Consider the following 12393-nt stretch of genomic DNA (forward strand, 5'->3'; position numbering starts at 1 on the left):
ATTCATCTGAATCCCACCACTCTATCAATTCCATCAACATATTCTCACTAAAAGACACCTTAGGCATGCTATAAACCTAGAATAATCTCGCATCAATCTCATCAAGTGTATGTGATGAATGATACTCCCCTTACACAACCAAACACATGCTTTGATACCACTTGATGAAGGACTACTCCACCCAACAACACTAAAACAACAACAACACATAATATGCAAGAAGAGGATACTTGCTTTATATATTCCAATGAAAATGAAATACAATATCCAAAATTTATAAAATATTGGCCACATGGGCTATAGAATATCTACAAGCTAGAGCTACAAGCTACTCTTTCTTCACACCTTAGCTACTACTTTTCTATATCTCTAGAGAGAAGAAATCAAATCCGAATGATCAACAACTTAGCCCAAGAACCCTAATTTATAGCAAATTTCTGGGAGGGAAACCACTATGGGAATCTAAAACCATGAGCCAAAAACACTTGGGAAAATCTACACCCCCTTTTGGGAGGTAACACATGGTCACCAATAGAGGCAACACATAATCAATATGTCTCTTTAAATCCCTAAAGTAGGCACCTAAGAGGGAGTCACTTCCATTACCTTTTACAACCCCCAATGACGTGTAAACATGAGACTTCCACTTGCCAAAGTGGATGCCTAAATGGGAAATTTGTATGTTTTGCCTTAAAATCATTATTGACATGTGTTCACCATTAAAAACTATTTGAGATAGGACAAAAAATAAATTATTTTATCCATGTCCACTTGAACACTTTCGAAGGAACATGGAGACATATAAAACCTTGCATTTAATTTTATTCACCTAGCTTTAACAGAAAATTAAAATAACAATATTTTTGGGTGATGCAAGATTGCTCTACACTCAAGGATGCTCCTGCATTAGTAATGCATTAGGCCTATGATTATATTAGTCTCAACATCTAGCTTCTTGGATTCTATCATAGCTCAAGAGTATCCTACAATTTTTTTGAAACAATTTGTTAGCTTCTATAAAAATGTTCATTTCTTAATATAATATTGACATTTAAACTCTTTATCCCTAATACCTTTATTTTATTCTTTATTAATATCATGCTTTTATTAGATGATAGCACATTTAACAACTCTTGCATGCTTTTCATGCCACTATGCATTTTATAGACTTCAACATATTTGTGGGACTCATGCATTTGGTAGATGGTTATGCACTTGGTATATGCCTACACTTTTCACAATCACCCACACATGTTGCATATTTCATTGTGCTTTGTAGATTGCAACATATGTTAGAAGCCCAGTACCGCCCTTCAATTGATCAAAAATTATATTAAAATTCAAGTTTTGAAATACCTCTAATTATATATCCCACTCAACCTATGCTCATAGCCGATCTAGTCTAGGTGGATAGAACTCTTGTCTTTGAGACATTTGCATTTGCATTCTCTCAAAATGTTATATCCCAAGCTAAATATTTAAGTAAATATTATTTAAAAGCTTTTGCAAATAATTAATAATTTGAATCATTAAAACTTTGTTTTAAATATTTCAATCATATTCTTGTAAACTATAATAACCAAAGCTAAAATATTAGGAACAATATTTAATTACATAATTTAGCACATCTTTCTCATATTGAAATGTTTAACTAGATCTAGTAATCACTAACAACAAGAAAATCTCTTTATGAATCAATGCAAAAACAAATTGAAAACTTCTCAATCAAGAAGCAAGCTTTCAACACTCTTCCAAACCTTTTCCAAGCAAGTAGCAATCAGGGGTTTACAAAAAACATGTACTCTTTCGCCCATAACTCCTAAGAAAGTAAATAATTTGCAAATAATTAGTATCTTTTTGCATATATACCAATTCCTAATATCCATTTCCCTTTTGATCCTTTTCATGCTCACTTTTTTTAATTTCAAGATAACATCCTTTTTTTTTTTTAAATGTGATCTAATATGAACCCCTCTTCATGTTTTGAAATTCAATTTGCACTTTTGGATAAGTTAAAAACCTTCCTCAAATATATCTTTTAAATTTCTCATTTTAATATCAAATGCTATATTATAATTTCAAAGGCATTCTAACATTTTACAAGGCAATTAATTTTCTCCAAAGTAATTGATATGCATAGGGGAAAATAATAAATGAACACGAGATTACAAATACTAATTGTGTTAGCACAATATGGGTCTCCAATAGGGTTTCAAAGGTATAAAAATCTCATAGCTTCTCACCCTAATAAGGTTCAACTAGATAAACATAACAATTGAACCATGTGAACATCTCCAATTAACCCTATTTCTCCATAACAATTAAACCATGTCGACATCTCCATAACAATTAAACCATGTGAACAACCTATTTCTACATCCCTGCAGCAATCTGTCGTTGTTTCTCAGCTTCATGTTGCCGTTCTTCAGCAACACTCTGCTGCTACCTCTGATCACAACCCTGTAGATTCACTTCCACGTGATATCTCTCTTGGTCCTAATGAATGAATCGCTTGGACTATGATTCGTCGTAGGCGGAAGGGGAGGTCTTCCCCCTTTGTCCAAACCTCTCCCTTTGAAGGCTTGGGTGTATCTTCCCCTCCTTGAGTTGGGTCTTTTTTGTTTTTTGGTCTAACATTGTTGTTGGGGGGCTTGCTCCCTTGGTTAGTTTTGTCTTTTCGATAGTCTCTAACTATGTTAAGGGTTTGCGCCCTAGTTATCACTGCTTTTTTAATCAAAAACATCTCCAATTAACCACCATTAGGAAGGAATCACATATTACACATCTACTTGATACATAACAACAGTTGATGTGGATGGTAAAGTAAATCAATTGTCAAATAGGTCACATTTCGATAATTACTCTCAATTGAATTATTTATCAAAGCAATGATACATATTTATAGAACCAAATCAACTAACATAACATTTTAATTAAAATAGTAAACTAAATAATACATCAAGTATCCAAAATCAACACATTGATATCCACAAGAAACCAACCAATATAAAACAATATAACTTTTAACCACCAAAACAAAGCTACAATATGAAGGAAAGACAAACTTCTATAGACCTTACATTATAGATTAGGAGTCATAGTGTGTTTGCTAGACCTGTTCCTAATTTTTTTCATGCAATGCACTTTTTGCCCTTATTCATGAAAAGTAGAGTCCTACATTTCAGGTAACATATGTGTTAATATCTTTGTGTTGTTACCTATTATTTTGGCCATGATGTGCCTAGTTGTGAGTATTTGGGTTTTGATGGTGCTTTCCATGCCTATTTGTTATGTGTGGAAGACCCTTCTAGATTTGTTCGACTGCAAGTTTCTCGGCTATTGGAGTTGTTGACTCAGAGCTCTTATTCACTTTGTTTTGTTGTTCAACGGCATCTTGTTGGTGAGGAGGTGTTCAAGGTCTTCTTCTTTTTTGTTGTTTGTTAACCCTATTTTTTAAGGATTGTTTGTTTTTGGGTAAGGGTTTCCTTTATTGTTTTGGTGAAGAAATATGATATTGTGGGTGATGATGCACTCTATTTTCCCAACCAAGTTTTTTATTTTTAGTTGAGCCTATGTTGTTTTTACCTTGGCTTCTCTTCTTACTTCTCCTATCGAGGTGGAGAGCTCTCCTACAAAGTGGATACATTTTAGGAAGGGTTGGTTTCATGTTCAGTGGCAATCTCCTATATTTCCTATAGAGGTGGTAACTTCTCCTATCGAGGTGGAGATAGTTTGGGCAAGAGAGGTTGGGTGTTTCCACAAGGAGGCTATTACTACCCTTTCTTGAAATATTCACTGCAAGTGGGCTGTTGTTGCCCTTTTTACAAATCTCCTTTTTGTTTATCTTCTATAGAGGTGGAGTTTAAGGTAGGAGTTGTTAGCTTATTGTTATTTTGTGAAGGTTATGGGAGCCTTGTAAAACCCATTACTTATGTTTACTTGAGCTGATTTATTTGAAGGCTTAGGCCTTTTGTTGTAACAGTGGGGATTTTCATGTTTTGTAGCTTTTGATTTGTTGTTTGGTGGCTATTGGTTGCCTATGTATCATCTTATTACAACATTCTGCTAGTGGGTTTCAAATCCCGATAAATTCCATTTGTATGAGGTGTTGTGTCCCTTCAAAATGTACTTTACTCTTGATCAACAAATGTGTTAACTTGTATAACCATATGAATGGTGGAAAATAACTCTCATGATACTTAGTTTCAATTTTATCATTGTGATGTAATGCATTTTTTATACAAAATTATATAATGGATGTCTAATTGTCTTATATTTAATCTTTTTTATACATATCAATATGTATGTTTTTGACATAACTGTTCATTGCAAGTTAATTTGTTGGTTAGTATCTATGGTATACTATTATCACACACCTAAACACAAAAAAAAGCTTATATTTGTACAACCGTGTTTTGATTAGATAAAGCGAGAAGGGCCCAGATCTATTACAAGAATAGCCATCAATGCAAGGACAAATCTCACTACCAGTGAGCTTGGGAAAATCAAACAAGAAACTTAAATCTTTTGACTAGAGTTGAGAACTATCGAGAAACAAGGAACTTGACCCTAAATTAATAAATTCTCTTTAATGTCAAAATAAAGAGGGTGAGAAGAGGTAGAGGGATCTTTCATCCTTCTACGAACTATAGTCCAAGTGATACTATCATCTAAAATCCCACACAAGAGGGAAATAAGAGGATACCACCCCACAAGAGGACAAATAGTCGACGAAGGGGGAACAACAGGAAGACAAGGCAAGAGGCTATCGTCCACTAAAGAAGTCAAGACTTGAGTAGAAGCGACTAGAGAAATAGGAAGGGAGCACACAACATGAGGAACCACAACAAAGACTTGAGGACTCAATAAGCCCACACCAAAAGCTAAGCACCCATCAAAGTCCTAGAAGGAATCATTCGCTGAAGAGACAAGATCCTTGGCAATCAAGTGATCACCAATTTCATCCACCAAGTAGCAGGACCCTTCTTGCATCCATGAAAACAATCTGAAGCCAAGTGCCTAGTAATGAAGCAATGATGACATTGGAAAGGGATGCCCTTATAATCCAACTATTAAGTCCAAGGCCTCGCCCCAACCATTAGAACCACATTTCCATGAAGGGGCATGGAGATGTCAACATCCACCTAAAAACATGTGAAGATAGAATGCCCCATGTAGGAAGTAGATTCATCAATCTGCAAGAGTCATCTAATAGAGTTTCCAATGGCCTTGTAACAAGACACCTCCCAAAATTGGAGGGGGAGATTAAAGAGCATGACCCATACCAAACGCGCAAGTGGTTGGGTAAGGAAGTTAAAGGTATTAGTCCAAGATTTAATAAAGAGAGTGCTCTACCCAAGCCCACAACTAACCTAGGACCAAGTTTTTGTCCTCCAAGGAAGCAAAGGAAACAATGAAAAGCCTTTAGCGCAAGGGTAGAATTCAATCTTACCAACTACAAGGGTGCCCCCAAGAATCCAACACGCAGCTATAAAGATCAGGCAGAGAAGGCTAGAGGCTGGAAAATCTGCAAATCAGAAGCTTTACGATGGTAGAAACCTTCATTTTTCACATCCTTCCCCAAACCTCCACAGGGGAGTGTTTGGCACAAGAAAGAGGACAAGATTTCCTCTAGGGAGAAGGAAAAGTAGCAGACCTATCAACCTGGGCAAAACTCCCGGCCCCAAAGACCCTAGCAACAACCTAAAGAACATAAGCCCCAACATCACCAACCCCTGAAGAAACCAAAGTGCACATCAAGCACAGAAACCAGAGGTGACAGGAGAGGGGGGCCACCCACCACTAAACCCAACCCAGCCGACACACCACCCAACGTCAAAGGGCTAGTAGGGGAGCCAATAGATGCATCCACCAAGAAATGGCGAAGCTCCCACAACAGAGGACATGACACCAAGTATAGGCAAAGGATCTGACACAGGCACAACACTGGAACAAACAGGGATGAGTAGTGAAGGCCCATTCAAAACTTCCATGCACGGGTAAAACAAGAGCCATTGTGGGAGCCATTCTTTTTTGTACATCCATGTTAAATGCTGATTGAATTTTGGTATAATGACTTAATACGAGTCTTAATAAGGTACGTAAAATAGTTGATTTATTGTTGGAATGCTGTTTATGAGCCATCAAAGTTATCATTAAAACACTTATTCGTCAACTTAGTTTGTGTGTACTAACTTCGGCAGGTTCACCTAAGAAACTACACCATCAAATCAGATATTATAACTTAGATCATAAACTCATAGAGAACAACTACTGTCAAAAAGTTGATTGAAGTGGAAGTATTGGCTGAGTTAATTAGACTACCAAAAAATTAATATAATAACTACAAACTAATGAAATTAAATCAAATTTATTAAGTCTTGGCTCAACCGTTCGAGCTGTGCAACAAGTGCAAATCAACACAAGAAAACAAATAAGTTTAAATATTTGTAATTTCAATTGTATGCATATCCCGCAAAGAGTTTAACCAAACTCTTGCACTCCCCTGTTAGACAGCTGGTTTGATGAATTGTATGGGACGACCCAAATGCAAAGTTTTTTATGGACATGTTTATGATGCAGTTGCAAGCATTTTGTCAAAGCTGATCAGTAAGTTATCAATGTGGAATGCAGATTTTTTATTATCCCCAATTGATTGTTCTCTAGTTAAAAGTAAATCAACTATGAGTATTATAGATAGAATGAAACCTATTTATAATTATTCTCGTTCAAGGTGCTAAATGTGATATTTTAAAATTTTACGATGCATGTGTTGCACTTGAGGGCCATTTCCATTTGCAATACTTGAGGGAAAACTTTGTCTCACGCCTTGTTGGGAAATGACCTTATGAAATAGATAAGGGGAAAACAGTCCATGCTATGAATGAATTTGTATAAGCTTTTGCAAAAAATACAAGGATTGCACTCATGGCAATCAAGCTTAAAATTTTGCTTTTTCCTCAATGAAAATAAAAGAAGAATATTTTGGCATGGTTATTTAAGTTTTCAATTAAATAAAACATATACCACGTACACTAGTGAGGCAGTAAACAAAAAACATAAAAAACTATGTAGGGAATATGTCAACTTCTCTTATGTAGTAACTATAAATTTGATCTCACAATGTGGATCGATAGCAAAGTGATTAAATTATTCCATTTGCAATGTCACGTTACCATAAGCAAATACTGGAGCTGGATGAACTAATTACATATACGAAATCTAATATTCGTGCATAGGCACATCTATGTCTCTGCTTTCAATTATTAAAAAAATCATTTGACGACGTACAGATACTTGTAAGCTAATTTTTACATAATATTTATACAACCTTTTATCTATCTTATATAATGAATGGATAAAATAAGTGTCTGGTGAAAGTAAGGTACCTGCACAAGAACATTTTTTAAGATATAGAACAGAGGAAATGGCATGAATCCTACATCAGAGTGATGACCATAAAGGAAATCCAGGTATAGTGTGACCCCCGTCAAGAATAAAAATATTTCCTGTAACATAAGAAGATGAGTTGCTAGCAAGCAAAAGCAAGAGACTTGTCAAGTCTGGATCTGTACTTCCCCATTTCTGTAGAGGGACAATCCTTTCTGCAACCTTATAAAACCAATCATTCTCAAAAACACCTTTTGTTATTTCGGACTTGAATAATCCTGCAGCAATTGAATTCACTCGAATATCATATCTGCCAAGCTCCAGTGCCATGGCCTGTGATACAAAAATCAATTCTGTATCAACTTATTCATTATCACGAATTTAAGAAAATGACCAAAATCCTCGAGCCTTTTCATATTCAACAACAGAAAAAGAAATTCATTGACACATCATCATTTTGAGAAGTTACATTACAAACATGATGACTTACAATGCTTTGTTACTACATCACAAGCAAAGATCTAACTAAAAGAGAACCCCTTCTTTAAAATTCTCTTTGATCCAGATCCCATATATCTGAAAATCTAAGATTTCTGACGGATTAATGAGCTAACCCCTTACAGGAAACTTTTGCAGAATCTATTTGGATCCCCATGTGTTCCCATTCCATTGGCCTATTCTTTTTCAAAGAAAGGGCATGACATTGGCTTTTCTTTAACCCTATAGTCTGAGGATGAAACAACAATGTCACTTTACCAGTGGCTCCTAATAGAGACAGCACTTCTTTAAAGTACTCAATTTTGCCCAAACTTTCCAAAACTTTGCTATCAACATGTCCAATATGCGGTATTTGGCAACCACAAGTCAAACCAACAATTTCTATGTAAGGTTTTTTAAAACTAACGATTATCAATCAGTCTACCACAATTCTCAATTAAGTAAATCTTGAAATCAAAGACAACACCAGTTGCTTCAGTCAAAGAGAGTTATCAACAATGTAAAAAGCTTCTATTTTGGTGATCTACTGGTTTCGAATCATTAGATGTGCACCCTATAACTGGGAAATTTCAGTACTCTTTTAAAGTACAATCCATATGCTTGACACCTATGCATTACTTATGATATTGTGGATCATTTTGAAGTGACATTGATATAATCTTGAAATTTGAAGCCAGTATGGTGGGCAAACCATTTTCCAGTTCCAATGTATTTTTTAATTATATTTACCCCAAGTCTAGTTGAAGTCAAATCAGATGATCCAATGTATTTCTGGATTAAATTTACCCAAGTCTAGTTGAAGTCAAATCAGATGATTGAAAAGGCAGAAAGTATGCAATCAAACTGTCAATTCAGTTATGTGAACATTTGTACTACAAAAGAACTGCAAAACCTTGATGTATTTATGTAATATTATAAAGCTACTACTTGAATATGAACAAACGGACATTTGACTATTCCTAGTAGTAAGCACATTCAACTGTGTGTGTATACACTACTCCTTGAATACAACAGAACAAACATTTCACCGTTCCACATGGTAAGCATGTTTAATTACATATATATATGCCAATGTAATGTCCCCTATCAGGAGATTACCTGTTTTCCATTAATTAACATACATTATTAAGCATTAATCTGTCTTAAATTAGGTTTTGGGGGTTAGAAATATATATAATGCAATAAATACCTAATTAAATTTAGGGTTTGCCCTCACTTCTTCCCTAGCCCTAGCGTAAGATGGTGGAATTACTATGCTAGGGTGCTTGAAACAGTCTACAAGCAGGCTCCCTCAAGGTTTCTTAGGGCATATGTATCCATACCCCATCTTGGGAACTTCCCCTCAAGGTTTCAGGAATACGTAACCTTACCCATCTTGTGACCGAATTACTCTGCCTCTCCCTAGACAAACCAACCTATCCTCATGAAGGTATTAACGAAAGATCAAGGACTAGACTATGAGTATGCTAACTTCTCATGTATTATGAATATAAATGTAATTAAGTACGACTGTCATACATATTGCAGTCTACATTGATATTACTATTAAATTCTGCATAAGAACATTATCAAGCTTCATATATTAAGCATACATAATAAGCACATCCCCATGCATACCACCAAGAACAAGGATGTTACTGCCTGTAACTAATAACAGTTCTTATCGGATCTGATCGATGGTGATGCTACTGGATGCTTTTGATTCCTTTCCTTTATATCTCTCGATGCGAGGGAGAGGTCACACCTCTTCATCATGTATGCCCCTTGGCAAGAGACACACCCTTTCACCATTAGCACCCTTTGAAAGAGTGCAACTCTTCATTATTTCTGCCCTTTGAAAGGGACACAACCTTTCACAATCAGATCTGCACTTCTGATTCCCCAGATTATACCCCCTTCAAATGAGTTCTCTTCTCCCTTATATACCTCATATTTGGGGGAGTCACAACTTATCATTTCATGCCTTTTGACCATTCATTAACTTTAATCAAATTTGAATTATATTTAATTGTATTCCTTTATATTTTAATTTTTCTTTTTTTTTTTTCTTTTGTATTTTAAATTTTATTATTATTTATTATTAAATTATAATTCAAAGTGGGGGCATTATAGCCAAGTATTAATATGGGTTAAAATAAATATGTATGCACATGGACAAGTAACGAAATTGTGTTAATTTGTGAATCACTCATGGGAACCTGAAATCTCAAGTCAGTTCTAAACTTATGTATTAAGGTTCTATACTAGATATGATGAATGTCTTATCAATGTAAATGAAAATTCCTATATTTTTCAAGTTCCCCTATTTTTTAATAGCCATCCCCTGCCATACCCTAAAAAATGGCCTCCCAAATAATTCATCCTGGATACACATCCCGTCCCCTGCCACCCTGTTGATGTGTATTTTGTACATGACCAAACACAGAATAAAATACCTAAAGGTACCTTATCCTCTCTTGAATAAAGTCTCCGAATGCTGAAGATATCGCAAAAAGGATCAATCGGAAGGACTTCAAGGTTCTGCTATGTAGGATCTCTACGTGTGGATAAGCTCTCTGTGGTATGATGTGATTTGCTGGAATCACAAGGGGACTTACATTTGACGACCTAAACGTCTGATTTGCTGGAGTCACAAGATTTCACTGGCTTAGATTTGAAAAAAAAAGGAAAAAGGATGAGGGCGAGGAAAGGATCTAAATCTGATACTAAGATATGTAGGAGCAATGATTGATCTATGATGAAATTCTAACTAAGTCTTGTTTTGACATCGCAGGATCATCTCCACAAGGTTAGTGCGATCTTCGGAGGAAAGCTTTATGATGTTCAGATCATCGCTACAGGCATAGACACCATCAGGTTGATGCATATCAATGAAGAAGCGACAATTGAAGTTGAGCTTAAGCTGAATGATTCCAGTTGACTACACAAGGCAAGTCTGCAATCAACAAACTGCTAGTAGTATGGATATAAGAATTTCACCATCAATCAAACACATTTCTTCCACTCATCTAATAACATGAAATCAAATTTGAGAAGTATAGAGACCATGCAAATTGTTGAATCGACCCATAGATTTCACCATTTCTTCAATGAAGTTTTACAAGTCTTTTACAACATCTTGGCAACAATCTTTGCCTTCTCTTGCTATTCTACTCTAATTGCTATTCTATCAACTGACTATTCACTATTTCTAACTATTAATGACTAACTATTTCCTAACTCCTCTCTATTAGCCTTTACAAAATGAAGAGTCGGGGCTTATATAGTGCCCTTAATACAATTCAATGGCTAAGATCAATTTGAGATCAATGGCCAAGATTCTACAATGAAAACCCTAATTAGGGTTTGTTACAATAAACTCAATTCTGACCAATGAAATAAATGTATTAATTGGACACATGTCTTCTCTGGAATATTCGACCAATGGATAGCCGGGGTAGGTACATCGAAGTTTGTGCCACCTTTAATGAGTCAGGTACATTGAATCTGGACATGCTGAGGTGGACCAACCCGACTGGAGGAGTGATGATGACTAGGATGCCAACTTGTCTGATACTTGCAACTTGGTAGATATCCAATTCAATGATGCTGAGAAGCTAGCTTTAATTAATTCATCTAAAACTATCTACTTCTTCAACGAACCCTTGCTCTGACTTCTTTTGTCTTTGATGTGCAGGATGATGATGTACCTCGCCTTGGAATGCTGGATTGGAAGAGGTTATTCCTGATGATGCTTGACCGAAGAAGGCCGTCCTTGTCGATGCTAGACGGGAGGAGGTCGCCCTTGTCCTTGCCCAATCTTCTTTATTGAGAGTCTGCTAAGTAATAGATCCTCTGGCTTTGGGTGGTTATTTGAAACCTACACAAAAACTTAAAATTAGTCTTTGAGCATCATAACTTAAAGCATGAAATTTAAGACCTTTCAAGGGTATAACTTAAGATATTAATTTGAAAAAAGACATGATAAATCAGGAATTATACATTTTCAAATTGATTATGAATGGAAATTGGATTTTCAAGACTTAGACCTATGAAAATCAAAACAAATCTTGAATAAGAACTCCAAACAATTTGATTCTTCATACCTTCCCTTGAATGCTTAACTATAAAACCTTGGAAAAATGAAGAAAGAAGACCAGATTTTGCTGGACAAGGGTTGAATTGTGGTCTTCCTTTGGATGAATTATGCCTCCATTAGCCTCCAAAAGAGCTTCTCCTTCTTTAGCCTCCAACATCTAGCAAAATTTCGCCTCCAATCTGCTGGATTTCGCTCCTCAATTTCGCACTTAGAAGGGATGAATGAATGATTTGAAACTTGAAGCAATACTCCCCCATTATATAGAGCGCTCACCCTACTTCTTGCATAAGGCCGACCTAGCAAATAAGCCTTAAAATAAAATAAAAACCACTAAAAAGGAGGCCGACTTGACAAATAAAGGCAAATAACAAATATTGAGTGCTCAACTTAATTTTTTCATTTTCAAAATTAATTTCAATGCCTCCAAG

The 12393-nt window shown here is 35.7% G+C and overlaps 1 protein-coding gene across 1 annotated transcript in view; it reads right to left on the reverse strand.

The window, feature by feature from the left end:
- Positions 1-7131: 7131 nt before the first annotated feature.
- Positions 7132-12393, reverse strand: part of LOC131063044 (uncharacterized) — a 31436-nt gene continuing 26174 nt past the window's right edge. The window contains exon 3 of the mRNA XM_057996814.2: positions 7132-7722. Within this exon, the coding sequence (XP_057852797.1) occupies positions 7444-7722 (279 nt within the window). The 3' untranslated portion in view covers positions 7132-7443. The remainder of the gene's footprint in view (positions 7723-12393) is intronic.

The sequence above is a fragment of the Cryptomeria japonica genome, chromosome 1 (assembly GCF_030272615.1).
Source record: "Cryptomeria japonica chromosome 1, Sugi_1.0, whole genome shotgun sequence".
Lineage (NCBI taxonomy): Eukaryota > Viridiplantae > Streptophyta > Pinopsida > Cupressales > Cupressaceae > Cryptomeria > Cryptomeria japonica.